The sequence below is a fragment of the Macaca nemestrina genome, chromosome 7 (assembly GCF_043159975.1).
Source record: "Macaca nemestrina isolate mMacNem1 chromosome 7, mMacNem.hap1, whole genome shotgun sequence".
Classification (NCBI taxonomy): Eukaryota; Metazoa; Chordata; class Mammalia; order Primates; family Cercopithecidae; genus Macaca; species Macaca nemestrina.
In genome coordinates this window covers 33,213,235-33,231,252 of record NC_092131.1, presented here as the reverse complement: position 1 = coordinate 33,231,252, position 18,018 = coordinate 33,213,235, and the positions used below count along the sequence as shown (strand labels likewise).

Here is an 18,018-nt window from a genome sequence, read left to right as displayed (position 1 = left end):
AAGCAGTATAATGAAACTATCAGCTGCTTCAACAATTATCAATTCATAGCCAATCTTGTTTCATTTATTCACTTACCCATTTCCTTCATTACCATCACCCCTAGTCCAAATTAAGGCTAGATTTTTAAATGAAGAATGGTACACAGCAAAGTGTTCTGAAGTAGAACAGAATTATAACTCAGTTTTGGTTATGAGATTAAAGAGATGTAATGGGATGTTGCACAGAGTCTCATTTTTATGAGGACTGAATGAGAAACTAACACAAAGTGCTTCTTAGCTCAGGGGCTTGGGAAATTCACCTTCTTTCCTCTGCCAAAATGTATTTACTCCAATCCTGTAGCCTGATAGTGACATCCATTTACTGTGGTTTCATGAATCACAGAATAAAAGATCAAATTGTTTTGACACAGCACAAGCAGCCAACAGTAATTTTTATGCTAGCAAGAAATTTTTAACGGTTGAAAATAGCTTTCTATACAACTAGTTAACAATCTTGCCCTGATTCTCAGACTGTTACTTTGTGTTTTCTGCTACCAAATACCAATTACACACAGGTTCAAGCAGGGGGATTTTATGTCAAGAATGGAAGTTCCAACCTTTGGTGACACATAGCAGTACACCTTCTTCGGTTTCTTCACCTTCTCAGGGGTGTGGCACTCAGAGGGCGAGTCTTCATCTTCCTCGTCAACAGCAGTGGACGGCCGGCGCTGGGAAGAGGTCATGTGCATGGGTGGCAGGTGCCATGGAGTGCTGCTACAGTTGGTAGCATTATAAAGATAAGCCTCAAAGTAAATGCTCACACCTGAAGTGGACACATTGCGTTCAACGATGTTCTTCTCATCCTCTGAAGTATAATAGGGAGTAGAAGTCAGGGGAGAAAAATATTACCTATCACTAGGCTTTCACTCCACAGGACAAGCCAAATATGGCCCAAATATCAAATGTTTGTGAGGTCAGACAAAAGAGTGCAGACAGGCAAAGAAGTGGCTGAAGAACATCACTAAATCATACTTTTCTTTCAACTTACCACTTAGGACAATAATGTCAAATTCGCCATTATTGATTGGCTGATTTTGGTATGAAATGCAGGCATGGAAGCAGCCTCGAGAATGCAGGGTGAGTCGCAAGAACACCTGGAAAGTCTGCCTGTTGGATGTCACTGACTTCTCAAATGAGACACCAGTACTCTCTTCTTCTTGAGGGCCGAGCTATAGGAAGACAACAGAGCATCACTTAACATATAGTATCTTCCCCGTTTACAAGGCACTTTACTCTTTACAAAGAGCTTTCCTATCTACGATCTAATCTAAATCACAAAATTACTAATGAGACAGGTATTGTCAGATGAAGATACAGACGGCACAGAAGTCAGGGAGAAGGAAACAGAGATGGAAGTGAATTAGAAGGTGTGAGAATGACAGAGAAAGCAGCCAGCTCTCTCTAGCACACAGATAAAGAAGGGAGGCTGCTTACCTCATGAATGGACAAGGTGTAATTGTGCTCATCTCTCAAGGACATGGAATTGTTGGTGGGATTATCATACTCATCTCGGGGTACTATTTGAAGAGTGTGCGGCTGCCCACAGGTCAATACAAGAGTAGAAAAGTGGCACACAATTTTGGTCTTAGAAGGAACCACCATTCCTGGAACAAAGATAATGGAATCTAACATTTAAAGGTGCTCTTCAGGGCACAAAGATCTGCTCAGTGGGTCCTAGAAAGCTAGGTTTCCTCCCAATTCCTAGGGATAAATAACACTACCAAGAGGAAGAGAGGCCAGGTGCAGTGGCTCACACCTGCAATCCCAGCACTTTGGGAGGCCAAAGCCAGAGAATCCCTTAAGGATCCCTTAAGAAGTTCAAGACCAGCCTGAGCAACATAGCGAGACTGTCTCTACAAAAAATAAAAATTAGCCGGGCGTTCATGTAGTAGCTGGTTCATGCCTGTGTCCCAGCTACTCAGGAGGCTAAGGCAAGAGGATCACTTTAGCCCAGGAGGTAAAGGCTACAGTGAGCTGTGACCACACCATTGCATTCTAGCCCCTGTGTGACAAAGGAAGACCCTGTCTCTTTTTTTTTTTTTTGAGACGGAGTCATGCTCTGTTGCCCAAGCTGTAATGCAGTGGCATGATCTCGGCTCACTGCAACCTCCGCCTATCAGGTTCAAGCGATTCTCCTGCCTTGGCTGAATAGCTGGGACTACAGGCACCTGCCACCACACCCAGCTAATTTTTGTATGTTTTAGTAGAGACAGGGTTTCGGCATATTGGCCAGGCTGGTCTCAGACTCCTGACCTTGTAATCTGCCTGACTCAGCCTCCCAAAGTGCTGGGACTACAGGCGTGAGCCACTGTGCCAGGCAACCCTGTCTCCTTATAAAAAAAAAAAAAAAAAAAAAAAAGAAAAGAGGAAAAAACAGAACTAGAGAAATTCAAATGAATTTGGCGGCTCATTTTTACAAATTCTTAACCACTGCAAACCCTAAGCAAAATGAAAAAAAACTTGGAAGAAATAAAACAAAACAAAAAAACCAACAAACAACTAAACAAATGGAGACATGTTTATGGAAGATCCAACACAGTACAGATGTCAATTTTCCCCAAATTGATACATAGTTTTAACACAATTCTTATTAAAATTCTAGCAAGATTATTTATAGATTTAGTTAAGATTATTCTAAAATTTAAATGGAAAGGCAAAGGAACTAGAATAGCTAAAACAATTTTGAAAAAGAAGAATAAAGTGGAATCAGCTTACCAATTTCAAGACTTATTATAAGAGCTACAGTAATCAGGCTGTGCGACTTGGCTCACACCTGTAATCCCAACACTTTGGAAGGCCAAAGCAGGGAGATCACTTGCGTCCAGGAGTTCGAGACCACCCTGGGCAACATAGTGAGACCCTATCTCTACAAAAAAGATAAAAAATTAGCTAAGCGTGGTGGTACATGCCTGCAGTTCCAGCTACTCAGGAGGCTGAGGTGGGAGGATCGCTTGAACCCAGGAGGCCAAGGCTGCAGTGAATCATGATCGCACCACTGCACTCAGCCTGGGTGACAGAGTGAGACCCTGTCTCAAAAAAAAAAAAAAAGGGCCGGGTGCGGTGGCTCAAGCCTGTAATCCCAGCACTTTGGGAGGCCGAGACGGGTGGATCACGAGGTCAGGAGATCGAGACCATCCTGGATAACACGGTGAAACCCCGTCTCTACTAAGAAATACAAAAAACTAGCCGGGCGAGGTGGCGGGCGCCTGTAGTCCCAGCTACTCGGGAGGCTGAGGCCGGAGAATGGCGTGAACCCGGGAGGCGGAGCTTGCAGTGAGCTGAGATCCGGCCACTGCACTCCAGCCTGGGCGACAGAGCGAGACTCCGTCTCAAAAAAAAAAAAAAAAAAGAAGAGAGAGCTACAGTAATCACGATTCTGTGGTACTGGCGGAGGGATAGGTACATAGATTAATGAAATAAGCCCCCACAAATATGTCCAACTGCTTTTTGATAAAGGTACGAAAGCAATGTAAATAGAAGAAAGATCACCTTTTCAACAAATGATGCTGGAGTAAATAGACATGCATAAGCAAAAAAATAAAAAATAAAAAAAGGACCTTGACCCAAGTCTCACATATTAACATTAACTAAAAATAGATCATGACCCTAAATACAAAATTTCAAACTGTAAAAACTTTTGGGGGAAAAAAAAAAGAGAGAGAGAGAGGATCTGGGACCAAAGATTTCTTAGATGCTAACAGTTTGACCATAAAAGAAAAAAAATGGATACACTGGATTTCTTTCTTTCTTTTTTGAGATAGGGTCTCACTTTGTTAACCAGGCTGGAGTGTAGTGGCACAATCACAGCTCACTGCAGCCTCAATCTCCTGGGCTTAAGCTATCCTCCCATCTCCCTGCTCCAACCTACTCCCCAGTAGCTGGGACTACAGGTGCACGCCACCACTCCCAGCTAATTTATAAATTGTTTATAGAGATGAGGTCTCACTATGTTGCCCAGGCCGGTCTTGAACTCCTGGGCTCAAGTGATTCTCCTACCTTAGAAAGTGGATTTCATCAAAATTGAAAACATGTGCTCTGTGAATGACTCTGTTAAGGGAATAAGAAGAAAAGCTCAGCCTGGGCAACATGGCGAAGCCCCATCTCTACAAAAAAATACAAAAATGACCCAGGTGTGGTGGCACGTGCCATAGTCCCAGCAACTTGGGACGCTGAGGTGGGAGATCACCTAAGCCCGGAGAGGTCAAGGCTGCAGTGAGCCGTGACTGTGCTACTGCACTCCAGCATGGGTTACAGAGTGATACCCCGTCTCCAAAAAGAAAGAAAGAAAAGCTACAAATGGGGAGAAAATATTTGCAGACCATATATTTAACAAAGGACTAGCATATAGAATATATACAGAACTCTCAAAAGTCAACAGTAAAAAACCAAAATGGGCCAGGCACAGTGGCTCATGCCTGTAATCCCAGCACTGCGGGAGGCCAAGGCGGATGGATCACCTGAGGTCAGGAGTTTGAGACCAGCCTGGCCAACAGGGCAAAACCCCATCTCTAATAAAAATAGAAAAAATTAGCCGGGCATGATAGCAGATGCCTGTAATCCCAGCTACTTGGGAGGCTGAGGCAGGAGAATTGCTTGAACCTGGGAGGCAGAGGTTGCAGTGAGCTCAGATTGTGCCATTGCACTCCAGCTTGGGTGTCAGAACGAGACTCCATCTCAAAAAAAAAAAAAAGAAAAATAAATAAATAATAATAATAATCCCATTAGATAATGGGCAAAAGGACCAGTGTGGTGGCTCACGCCTGTAATCCCAGCACTTTGCAGGGCCAAGGGGGTGGATCGCTTGAGCTCAGGAGTTCGAGACCCACCTGGCCAACATGGCAAAACCCTGTCTCTACAAAATATACAAAACTTAGCCGGGAGTGGTGGTGTGTGCCTGTAATCCCAGCTACCCAGGAGGTTGACAAAGGAGAATTGCCTGAACCCAGGAAGAGGAGGCTGCAGTGAGCCAAGGTAGCACCACTGCACTCCAGCCTGGGCAACAGAGCAAGGCTGTCTTAAAAAAAAAAAAAAAGAAGGAAATGAAATGAAATGAAATGAAAGGGAAGGGGAGGTGAGGGGAGGGGAGGAGAGGAAAAGAAAATGGACAAAAGACATGAAGAGACGTTTCACCAAAGAGGATACACAGATGACAGGCACACGAAAAGATGTTCAACAGCATTAACTATTTAAGAAATGCAAATTAAAAGCACAATGAGATACCACTACACACTTATCACAATGGCTAAAATAAAAAATGATGACAGCATTAAATGTTAGCAAGGATGTGAAAAAAACTGGATCATTCATACATTGCTAGTGGAAATGTAAAATGCTACAGCCACTCTGGAAAAGAATGTGGCAATTTAAAAGAAACTAAGCATACAACTGCAATACATCTCAGCTACTGCATACTAGAGAAATGAAAACTTACGTTCACATGAAACCTGTAGATGAATATTTATAGCAGCTTTATTCATAATAGCCCCCAAATGGAAACAACCCAGATATCCTTTAACAGGTGAATAGTTAAACAAAGGGGTACATTCAGACCACAGACTATAGGTAGAGTATCCCTAATCCAAAAACCAGAAATCCAAAATGCTCCAAAATCCAAAACATTTTGCATACCCACACAATACTCAAAGGAAATGCTCACTGAAGCATTTAGGGTTTCAGATTTTTGGACTAGGGATGCTGAAGGGGTAAATAAGTATACTGCCAATATTCCAAAACCCCCAAAAATCTGAAATCCAAGACACTTCTAGGCAGGCACAGTGGCTCATGCCTGTAATCCCAGCACCGTGGGAGGCCGAGGCAGGAGGATCGCTTGAGGCCAGGAGTTAGGAAACCAGCTTGGTTAACATAATGAGACTCTCTCTTTACAGAACAAAAAATCAAAAAATTAACCGAGCGCGGTGGTGCACACTCATAGTCCCAGCTACTTGGGAGGCTGAGGTGGAAGGAGCCCAGCAGGTCAAGGCTACAGTGAGCCATGATCCTGCCACTGCATTCCAGCCTGGGTGACAGAGCAAGGCCCTGTCTCAAAAACTACAAAACATTCCTATACCATGTTTGGAGAGAAAAAACCATAAAACCACACTTCTGGTCCCAAGCATTTTGGATGAAGAATACTCAACCTGTACTACTCAGCAGTAAAAAGGAACCAACTGGCCGGGCGCAGTGGCTCAAGCCTGTAATCCCAGCACTTTGGAAGGCTGAGACAGGCAAATCACGAGGTCAGGAGATCGAGACCATCCTGGCTAACACGGTAAAACCCCGCCTCTACTAAAAAATACAAAAAACTAGCCGGGCGAGGTGGCGGGCGCCTGTAGTCCCAGCTACTCAGGAGGCTGAGGCAGGAGAATGGCGTAAAACCCAGGAGGCGGAGCTTGCAGTGAGCTGAGATCCGGCCAGTGTACTCTAGCCTGGGCGACACAGCGAGACTCCATCTCAAAAAAAAAAAAAAGGAACCAACTACTGATACACTCAGTAACCTGGATGAATCTCCGGAAAATTATGCTGAGTGAGGAAAAGTCAACTCCAACAGGTTATATACTATATGATTTTAGTTATATAATATTCTTCAAATGACAAAATTATAGAAATGGGGAATAGATTCATGGGTTGCCAGAGGTTAAGAAACAGGTTGGCAGCGGGTGGGGCAGAGGGGCAGGCACGGTGGCTCATGCTTGTAATTCCAGCACTATGGGAGGCCAAGGCGAGCGGTACATGAGGTCAGGAGATCGAGACCATCCTGGCCAACATGGTAAAATCCTGTCTCTACTAAAAATACAAAAATTAGCTGGGCGTGGTGGCACGTGCATGTAATCCCAGCTACTCAGGGTGAGGCAGGAGAATCCGTTGAACCAGGGAATCAGAGGTTGCAGTGAGCCAAGACTGCGCCACTGCACTCCAGCCTGGTGACACAGCAAGACTTCGTCAAAAAAAAAAAAAAAAAAAAAAAAAAAGACACAAACAAACAGGTTGGGAGGGGATGGGTGTGGCTGTAAAAGGGCAACATGAGGGATCCCTTTGACGATGGAAATGTTCTGTACCTTGGCTGTATCAATGTCAATACCCTGGCTGTTATATTGTACTAGTAGTTTTGGAAGATGTTACCATTGCAGGAAACTGGGAAAATGGTATACCAGATCTCTGAGTTATTTCTTACAAATGCATATGAATATACAATTATCAAAATATAAAAAGTGTAATTTTTAAAAAAGGGCTGGTACATATAAGGATATGAGCTGTTCTCCACTCGTGGCAAGGAGGTGGGTGATGATAATTCATGTGAACAGGAGTCTCTGAGTGAGGCACTTAAGCAAAGGAGAGCATACACGCAGAGAGAGATGGCTTGGGAGCCATCTTGCCCAGAGCCTTACTCTGCTCTCAGAGAAAGAAAACTGAGGACTAGTTAAGCAAAGATACACAAATCTTAAGGCCCCACTCAGTAAGGTTTCACTTCAAAAGTTACCTAGGGACCCCAGGTCCTATTATTTCTGTGGATACCACAGCCCTTAGCCCTTAAGAACTAACCAAACTAATGACTCAGCAATTTTACTCCAGAGTAATAAAAACATGTCAACACAAAAACACAACACAAATGTTCACAGCAGCATTGCCTACAGTACCCAAAAGTAGAAACAACTCGACCACCAACCGATGAAAAGATAAATAAAATGCAGCATATACACACAACGGATATTATTTGTCAATAAAAAGAAATGAAGTACAGATTCACGCTACAGCATGACTGAAACTGGTTTAGATATTTGTACCCTCCAAATTGCATGCTGAAATGTGATTCCCAATGTTGGAGGTGGGGCCTGGTGGGAGGTGATGGGGTCATAGGGGAGGATCCCTCATGAATGGCTTGGTCTCCTCCTCATGGTAATGAATAAGCTCTTGTTCTGAGTTCATGCAAAATCTGTTTGTTTAGAAAAGCCCAGCACCTCCTCCCTCTCTCTCTTGCTCCCTCTCTCACCATGTGACACTCCTGCTCCCGCTTCGCCTTCCACCATGAGTAGACACTTCGCAAGGCCTCACCAGAAGCAGATGCTGGTGCTACGCTTTTTGTACAGCTTGCAGAACCATGAGCCAAATAAACCTCTTTTCTTTATAAATTACCCAGTCTCAGGTATTTCTTTACAGCAAGACAAAAGCAGCCAAACACAGTAGGCAAATCGACAGAGACAGTAGATGAGTGGCTGCCTAGGTCTGGGGGATTTGGGGAGAAAGTGACTACTAATATGTATGGGGTTTCTTTCTGAGGTTATGAAAATACTCTAAAATCAACTGTGAAGATGGCTCCATTTAAAGAACCATTAAACTGTATACTTTAAAAGGATGAATTTTATGGCATGTTAATTAAATCTCAATAAAGGTATTATTTTTAAAAAGGAAAGATGGGATGGAAGGAGTGAGAGAGAGGGAAGGAGACAAAGGGAAAAAGAAAGGAAAAAAGAACCTACCAGGTTGAAAAATTTTGTAGTAGGGACTGTATGCCACATTTAATCCGCCAAGCTTCACTGTGATTTCATAACGCCCAGCCTTGCGCACAGTGAAGGCCACTTTTACCACATTGGAATTGGGCTCCTGAAGGACTTCCTGGGTCACTGGAATTTCCACTGCTAGCTCGACATGAGAGATGTGAACTCTTAGTCCCACAGGCCGATGTGCAGGGAAAGGCTGCCCGTTCTTATAGAATAACTGCCATGGAAAGAAGGACACCCATTAGCAAGCAGAGGAAAAAAACATTTCCTGTGTAGAGTGAGTGGGGAGAGAGGAAGTAGCTGGCAGAGATCACACTGGTAAATCCCAATACCTACCCTGTTCCTCACAGTCCTGCTCACAAAAACACAGAGAGAAATAAATCCCATCAATACTCCAAAGAAAACCATTAAGTCATGAGCAAATTCTTAACCTGTTCAGAGGACAAGGGTAGAATTTACCATGAAATCAAGAAAATGTGCATTTTAACTTGCCACTTCTGAACCACCAATGCTGCCTCCTTGGTCTTACCATCCCTTTATATTATCAATGCTAACCCAAATTTAAAGGTAAGTTAGCCGGCAGCACTGGCAATGAGTGAACTAAAGCGTTACCAGACAAAGGTAGGAGGGGTTCAGGCTCTCAAGCCAAGCTTAATGCTACAGTGAAGAAGTCAATGCAAGAGTTGGGAAATTTTTTCTGTAAAGTGCCAGAGAATAAATCTTTTGGCTTTGTGGGCTGTACACAACTACTCAACTGTCATAACTACTCAGGTGTGAAAACAGCCATAGTCAATACATGATGAATGGGTGTGGCTGTGTTCCAAGACAAATGTATTTAAAGAAACTGAAGGTGGGCCTGATTTGCTAACCCAAAGAGTAAGTACTATTACTTACTCTTTTCTGAAATATTTTTATTTTGAAAAGGTAACATTAAGGCTTATACTTCTTCAAAGCTAAGGACCTATTAAATCAAAATGACAGAGAAATTTGTGACTCTTCCGATAGCAGCAATTCACTAGTTCCTGGAAGGGGTTGAAAGATAAGAGAAAATGTTAACATTCCAGGCCAGCACCTGGTAGTGTTGAACTGGGCTCTGGAAAGCAAGTTACTCAGAAACCCCAATGGGTATGGAGACAGAAACATTCCCTTACATGCACTCGGAAGGCCATGCTGTGGCCCACCTCATAGGGGTCCTTCCAATCCCAGGAGACTTTGCAAGACCGGGGATCCAGGTAATTTCCTCGCACGTAGTCATAAATAGTCCGGTCTCCTCTGCGCTCGCGGTCCTCATTCTGGAGGAAGCTGACTACACGTGCGGCAAGCTCAAAGAGGAACTTAATTGTGAAGAAGAATGCAACCACAGACACTGTGATTCCACCTATGCAAAAGAGAGAACACACAAACCGCCTGCCAGTTACACATTACAGCTTTTCATTAAGGAACAGGCCAACCATTTCTCAAAAATTAAAGGAAGTCAGGATGAGACTGTAAGGCTGCCAAAGAAACACTGCACTGGGTACTACCTCTGTGGATAAGAAAGGAACTTCTGGCCGGGCGCGGTGGCTCAAGCCTGTAATCCCAGCACTTTGGGAGGCCGAGACGGGCGGATCACGAGTTCAGGAGATCGAGACCATCCTGGCTAACATGGTGAAACCCCGTCTCTACTAAAATACAAAAAAAAAATTAGCCGGGCGAGGTGGCGGGCGCCTGTACTCCCAGCTACTCGGGAGGCTGAGGCAGGAGAATGGCGTGAACCCGGGAGGCGGGGCTTGCAGTGAGCTGAGATCCGGCCACTGCACTCCAGCCTGGGCAACAGAGCTAGACTCCGTCTCAAAAAAAAAAAAAAAAAAAAAAGAAAGGAACTTCTACACCAGGGGTCAGCAACTACAGTCCTCAGGCCAAAGTCCACCCACTGCTTATTTCGGTAAATAAAGTTCCATTGGGATATAGCCACACCCATCATTTATAAGTTGTCTATGGCTACTTTTGCCCCACACTGGCAGAGTTGAGTTATTGAAATGAGCCTTTGGAACCAAAAATATTTACTCTCTGGCCTTTTATAGAAAAAGTTTGCAAACTCTTGCTCTATACGAGCTGCATATAATGTCCGCCCTGCTCCCCACTTTCCTGCACTTGCTGGGCCCCCCACAGAAGCAGTAAAAAGGATGTGCCTTTGGTTCCCACCATTTCTTTCTTAAAATAATGCATTATTTGGGAGCCCTCCCCTCCCTTGTGTGCTTGGCAAAAGTGTTCCCCAATCCCCAACAGAGTTAGCAGTTCCCTTTTCTGGGCTCCTTTAAACTCCTGCACATTCATCTGGTATAACTTTCCTCCTCCTTGACCATTTCTCTTTATGTTATGAATGAGTACTCCTTGAAGGCAGATTTTCATCTTATTCAACTTTAGACTCCACAGTAAACAGTGTCTGGCATTGACTATAATTGCTCAATAAACCCAAATGAATGAATTCCAATGCCAACTCTGTGAAGGTACATTCTGGCATGACTAGAAATATTTCCAGCTCCATTTTCAAAGGGAAAGGAATAGGCAGAAAAGGAAAAAGAACCCAAGCAACCTTAACAAAAATATAATAGAGAGAGTTCTTTCCATAACGTACCAATAACGTAAAACATCAGGTCCCTTCAATGCCAACAGACAGCCGAGGATCACAGCTGCAGCTGTTAAAAGAAAACTTGTTTAGTTTTTTTTCTCCAACTCTGCCTTGTAGCTATCTCACAGTAAGACAGAGTGTATGGCGTGAGCCAGACAACTCTCTCGAGTCTAGAGCCTTACTATTCCTGTCCTCTTTCTAGCTTGACAGGTGCCCTATATTTCAGAGAAACAAACAGAGACTGCATCATTCCCCTTGGAGACTTCCAATCTACTGGCCACTCTAGGAATACCACAAACAGCCACTTGCTTTATTGCTAATTTCAAAATGCAGTAACATGGCCTTCATCTTCTTAGATCCATAGTTCCCAAGACAGTTTCCCTCCCTCATGCAAAGTGGGGCTAATTAACCCATGCAAAGAGGAGAATGGAGTCACTTTCCCCTTATGTTTGCCTTCTGGAAGTAATTCAGCTATGTAGAAATAGCTACATAAAATGTAGAATTTTTTTTTTAAAGCAAGTATCATTATCATCATGTTGGCATTATGTAATTAAAATGAACTCTGGGTCATCCCAATAATAAACAGTGGGTCTGAAAGGGAAGTCATTTATGCTGTTACCAATCAGGCAAACTAATGGGCCCTCTGGAAGATGAGCTCAGCAGAAAGACCAAGGAGAGGAACAAAAGGAGACTGTACTTCTCATCCTTAGTCATGCCTGTCAAGGTAGGAGTTTGAGGGAAGACTTTCACTGTTGTTAAACTTGTTTCCAGAATAACACTTCAATCTTAATTACTCATTTGATCATTTGAACCAATGAAAGTACTGCCAAGGAAAAACGCAATGTATGCTAACGTTCGTATCTTATCACTGAGTCTGACCTTAGCACAGGTTGTATATTCTATTTTACAACGCACTGAATTCACTCTTTCTTTTCAAGTCAGTATACACTAAGGCTGTCAATGTTTCTTCACCTAGCACCTTTTATCAGCACTAGAATATTACGTAGAGACAAGACAGCTAAAAATTTCTAGGTTCAGATCTGGGAGGGACCAAAACAATTTTTTTTTCAGGGTATGTTTTTACATCTGATTGTGTTCGCTTAGTTCCTCTGATAACAATATATCCAGTGGAACCCACAGAGAATAGGTAATTTGAGGAATGACTGTCAAAAGTTTCATAGAAATCCTACTTAGAGTGATTATCTAAAGTCCTACTAGAAAAGAAATCCACACAGGAACATTAGAATTGTCACATGGATTAAGGTGCTCCCAAAAGGGTCTATTACAGACAATATAAAGAGCCAAAATTTGGGATCATAACTACTGAACCTCCTTCCCAAACAAGTATCTCATCTCTTGGGACCCTATGGTGAATTAGCTGGGGACCCAACAGCTATCATCTCAAAAAGCTGCTACCATCTCTCAAAAAGCATCTGTCTGCATCTTACAGGATGCACTAGATGACTTGGTGGGACCAAAACTGGCAGTTTAACTGCCTTAAATACTTCCTCAGCAGGATGCCATTCAATCAGACCCTAGATGTGAAACTTCTGGTCCTCAGGGAAGTTACAGCACTCAGCAAAGAAATGATGTATATATATGTGGCTGGTGTTACAGATTTGTGGTCTTCTTAGAAGAATAAAAGCAGTGCTAAATGTATGGCTTGAGTCATGAGGGCTGGAAAAATTCCCCCCTACTATCTCTGACAACTATAACAACCCTTTCTGTGAAAGACAGCTGACATGCAGTAATTTAGAAGCCTAGAGAACAATCCCAGGATGGCAAACTGTGTGACCTATCTAGGCTTCAGAATCTCACTGCTGTAAAAAGAGTTGACATTTAATAATTTATATGGTATCATCCCCTTTAGTATGATATGATTTCAATGCAACTCCCCACAGCAATCAAAGATCTAGTCAAACAGCATAACAAATAGTATAAGATAGAGGATAAGGGGACAGACTCTAGAGTTAGGTTACCTGGCTTCAAATCTATGCCCCACCATTCATAATGTGACCCTGGACAAGTCATTCAATCTTTGTAAAGGGGTGCCAGTTTCCTTATATATACCTCATAGGGTGCTGTGAGGATTAAATGAGTTAACACATACAAGCAGCCTATAGTAGTGCCTGGCACACAGTGAGTTCTCAAAGTTTTAATGATTATTACAATTATTATCAATAGTAGCACCAGTATCACTACTCCTTTACTTCAAAGCTGATAGGAAACTCCTCTCTACTGGCCCACACTTTCTTCAAAGAGAAATGCATCTGAACTCCAAAAGGCATGGCTTCTATTACTGTCCCTAAACAGTCTGCATGGGAGTTCTTTATACTATTCTAATTATAAGACTAAAAAATTTTACAATAAAAGGTTAAAAACTCATCCTAAAATAATTCGTCCAACAAATACTGAGTACTTAATATGTGTGGTATAGGGGGAACAAAGTAGAACACGAGAGCCACAGTCCAGTTATCATGAAGCTGGCAGTAATGAGCTTTACCTTGTGGAGTCCTCGGCCATTTTTCCCTTGTCACTTATTTCTCAATCAAATCATCACTATTGATTTTCAAGATCACCTAAACCTTCTCCAATAAGTCAACTCTACATTTCTGCCCCACCTCTCATCATCATTTAAAATTCAACACACCAATTACTACTTTTTCCCCAAACAACTTTCTTCTTGAAACCTCCTCATGACCAGGGAGTTAGCTCTATCAATTCCTCACTCACTGATATTAACTTTACAAATGTCCCACTGCTCTACAACGGCTCTCAAACCACTCCCCACCCCCACAGTATTTACCCACCTCCCAGTTTCACCCATGGTCACATTCTGAATTTGCCTTCGTTCTACATTTTCCCCCTTTCTGGTTCTTCCTGAATTCTCTCGAAAGCCCTTCTATTTTTTTCTTTTTTTTTTTTGAGACAGAGTCTTGCTCTGTTGCCCAGGCTGGAGTGCAGTGTAACAATCTCGGCTCTCCGCAACCTCCACCTCTCGGGTTCAAGCAATTCTCCTGCCTCAGCCTCCCGAGTAGCTGGGATTACAGGTGCTTGCCACCATGCTCGGCTAATTTTTTGTAAATTTTTTTTTTTTTTTAGTAGAGACGGGGTTTCAACATGTCAGCCAGGCTGGTCTTGAACTCCTGACCTCAAGTGATCTACCTGCCTTGGCTTCCCAAAGTGCTGGGATTACAAGCGTGAGTCATCACGTCCAGCCAGGCTTCTCCACTTTTGTCACTTAAATCACTTTTATTCCAGATTTTACCTCTGTTCTGAAGCATTTTCTGGAAGCATGTTCTCCTGTCGGGGGCTCTCTCTGCCCTGTATCTACTGCTATCCCTACCCCACACTATTCTCTTTGGCCTCAGTTGCTACAATACCTCGTTATTCATCCTATGATCTATCCAAATTAGATCCTTTACACTTTTACATACAGCTCTGAAATGTCTCCTCTCCATTCCTTTTGAAAACTCATCTCCTCTGCCTAGAATATCCTCTTCCCTTTTATTCCCTACACATGGAACATCTCCTGATCCTAAGGTCTAAGAAAAATCCACTTTCTCCAAAATCTTCCCTAATACTAAATTTAGAAATTCCTTTCCTCTTGTGAATTTCCATAGAACATTGTTTTTATTTATCTTATAGCACTTTTATTCTTTTTTTTTTTTTTTTTGGGACAGAGTTTCACTCTTGTTGCCCAGGCTGGAGTGCAATGGCACCATCTCGGCTCACTGCAACCTCTGCCTCCAAGGTTCAAGCGATTCTCCTGCCTCAGCCTCCCAAGTACCTGGGATTACAGGCATGCACTACCACACCCAGCTAATTTTGTATTTTTAGTAGAGATGGGGTTTGGTCAGGCTGGTCTCAAACTCCTGACCTCAGGTGATCCGCCCACCTTAGCCTCCCAAAGTGCTGAGATTACAGGTGTGAGCCATCATGCTCGGCCTAGCACTTTTATTCTTTTAGTCTCGTTTTTTCATTTTAGAGTGGTTATGAGTAGTCTTAAAAATCCTCCAGGCCGGGCGCGGTGGCTCAAGCCTGTAATCCCAGCACTTTGGGAGGCCGAGACGGGCGGATCACAAGGTCATGAGATCAAGACCATCCTGGCTAACACGGTGAAACCCCGTCTCTACTAAAAAGTACAAAAAACTAGCCGGGCGAGGTGGCGAGCGCCTGTAGTCCCAGCTACTCGGGAGGCTGAGCCAGGAGAATGGCGTAAACCCGGCAGGCGGAGCTTGCAGTGAGCAGAGATCCGGCCACCGCACTCCAGCCTGGGTGACAGAGCGAGACTCCGTCTCAAAAAAAAAAAAAAAAAAAAATCCTCCAGGCTGGGCATGGTGGCTCATGTCTGTAATCCCAGCACTTTGGGAGGCTAAGGCGGGAAGATCACTTGAGCTCAGGAGTTTGAGACCAGTGGGACCTCATCTCTACTAAAATTTGAAAACAAATTAGCTGGGCATACTAGTGCACACCTATATCCAGCTACTGGAGGCAGGGAGGGGGCTTGAGGCAGGAGGATTTCTTGAGCCCAGGAGGTTGAGGCTGCAGTGAGCCCTGGTGGCACCACTGCACTCCAACCTGGGCAACAGAGTGAGACCCTGTCTCCAAAAAAAATGCTCCAAAGAAACCAACATAATTGCATATAGTAACTTCAATAAATATGAATAAGATCAAATGTCTGTCCTTTTCTTTGTCCAGAATGCCTAAGGATCAGGAATTTTCCAGATGGGATCTTCCTTGTAGACAGAGCTTGAAAGGATTTCTCTAATTAACAGTGTACTCACTTGAGCCGTTTATAAGTTCCTCAACCTAAAAGTTGCCAATTTAATTCAGTTCAATGAGCAGGTATCAAATGCCCACCACTGGGGTTGCAGATTCCCATGCATGGTATTTTTCTACAGCAGTTTCTACGGCACCCTTTACTTTTTGCTATTCATATTTTTCTGTATGAAATTATTTTGGAACTTTCCCAAGTCTAATTCCAGCACAAACAAGTATATAAGGCTCTACTGTACTATTTCATCCAATTGTTATGAGTATTTTGTGTGTTTTCAAGTTCCTCTCTTTAGTGTCCTTGACCTGTATAAACATGGCATATTGTGATACTTTAAGCTAGAAGAAAAATGTGACAGTAGTAAATTAACAACTTTCTATCTGTTTATCGAGTCACTTATCATAGGCCGAACATTGCCTTCAGTGCTTTACATATGTTAGCCTAAGTAACTGTCACCACAACAACTTGGTAAGATGAATACTATCATTCTCGTTTTATGGATTTTTTTTTTTTAAGCTGGGCTTAAAGTTGCTGAATATCTCACATTGGGATAAGTGACAGAGTTGAGATTCAAGCCTGGCTGGGAAAGCCTAACAGGGCATGGTGGCTCATACCTGTAATCCCAGCACTTTGGGAAGCCAAGGCAGAAGGATCACTTGAGCTCAAGAGTTCGGAACCAGCCTGAGCAACATGGCAAAACCCCGTCTCTACAAAAAATACAAATAAAAAATTAGTCAGGATGTCATAGTGCACGCCTGTAGTCCCAGCTACTTGGGAGGCTGAGGCGGGAGGACTGCTTGAGCCCAGGAGGTCAAGGCTGCAGTGAGCCATGACTGTGCTACAGAACTCCAGCCTGGAGACAGAGAAAGACCCAGTCTCCAAAAAAAAAAAAAAAAAAAAAAAAAAGCAAAAGCCTGTGTCTAACTCTGAAGCTCAATGCTCTTAACCTCTACAGTGAATCATGAAAAAGAATAAAGTCATAAGGATAGTGAAGTATTTGGGGAAAAAAAGATTTACGAAAACAGGTAAAACAAAGTATGAGAAACACTATCCAATCTTACTGTGAGGAATCTCAAAGCAAAGCTAAAATTAGAAAGATAAACTCTTATGGCTCTTTTTTTAATCTTTTGAAATATAAATAAAGCATGACAAAGAAAAGTGGAATGCAATGCCAATTCTCTAGTGCAGAAATATCACTTGCTTACGAAGGATCCTGGTCTGGTTGCTTAATACTATAGCATTTTGGCTCACATTACCTACAAAAGGGGAAAAAGACTTGAAAATATCTGTCTCAAGGGACTGTTAGAAAGTTGATTAACATACATATTTTAAAATCCTCTGCTTTTTCGGAGCATAAAGATTTTTAATTACAATAGCAACTAAATTTTAGCCCTAACATTGAATATCAGTTGTGAAAAAGTCGTTTCCCAAAAATGGAGAACTGGTTTCTTCATATTTAAAAATGCTCTGTTGGGGACAAAGTCAATTCTCACTGCAACTGTATACTTCAACAGCTATCCCTTGCTGAAAAGGCTTAGGAACTGCTCACTGGATCCATGTTCTACATCCCAATAACTAAAGCTCAACTCAGTCTATTACCTTACCTTTAAACGAGGGCCCATGTTCTGAGAACCAAGTAGAGCACTCCTATTCACCAAGGCAGGTCACTTTTGGCCCCTTTCACCTTGTCTTCCAACTTCCACATGAAAGAAAAACGCCGCAAGGTCAACAGAAAGGGTCTATCCATCAGACTTTGTCACAGTAACCAGGTCAGTGTTTCTGGGATGAACTGGATGAATTCCAGGGTAGAGAAATACAGCCCAAGAATATATCATTCCTGGACTTCTCTCTAGTGCAGGGTACAATCGGCTGCCAAAGGATGCCCCAGGATCCTGTCCAAAAAAGAAAATAGGGTTAGTTGGAACAGGTTTTTATTTGCGAAAAAGATTCCCCAGAAAAAAAACAAAGAGAAGGTACGACAGGCAGTGGAAATCGAGACACTAAAAATAACCAAGAATTAGTAAACTCTGACCAAGCATTCTCAATTAAAACTCCACACAGTTTCCTTGAGGCCTCTGACTCCACAAGAAAAGTCA

The 18,018-nt window shown here is 42.9% G+C and overlaps 1 protein-coding gene across 5 annotated transcripts in view; it reads right to left on the bottom strand.

Moving 5' to 3' along the window:
- LOC105495792 (apoptosis resistant E3 ubiquitin protein ligase 1) overlaps positions 1 to 17,814 on the bottom strand; it is a 30,956-nt gene extending 13,142 nt beyond the window's left edge. For 3 of the 5 annotated variants that reach the window (XR_011625729.1, XM_011765579.2, XM_011765576.3), the window contains exons 1-7: positions 17,527 to 17,662; positions 11,152 to 11,212; positions 9,686 to 9,912; positions 8,514 to 8,751; positions 1,474 to 1,643; positions 1,028 to 1,208; positions 597 to 844 (exon numbers count right to left, since the gene is read on the bottom strand). Coding sequence is in view for 4 of the 5 variants with exons in the window: in XM_011765579.2 (XP_011763881.1) it covers positions 597 to 844; positions 1,028 to 1,208; positions 1,474 to 1,643; positions 8,514 to 8,751; positions 9,686 to 9,912; positions 11,152 to 11,167 (1,080 nt within the window). In the remaining variant the exon portion in view is untranslated. Of the gene's footprint in view, positions 1 to 596; positions 845 to 1,027; positions 1,209 to 1,473; positions 1,644 to 8,513; positions 8,752 to 9,685; positions 9,913 to 11,151; positions 11,213 to 16,536; positions 16,630 to 17,526 lie in introns of all 5 variants that reach the window. The other 2 variants (XM_011765577.3, XM_011765578.2) reach the window with 2 other exon arrangements.
- Between the last annotated feature and the right edge of the window lie 204 nt (positions 17,815 to 18,018).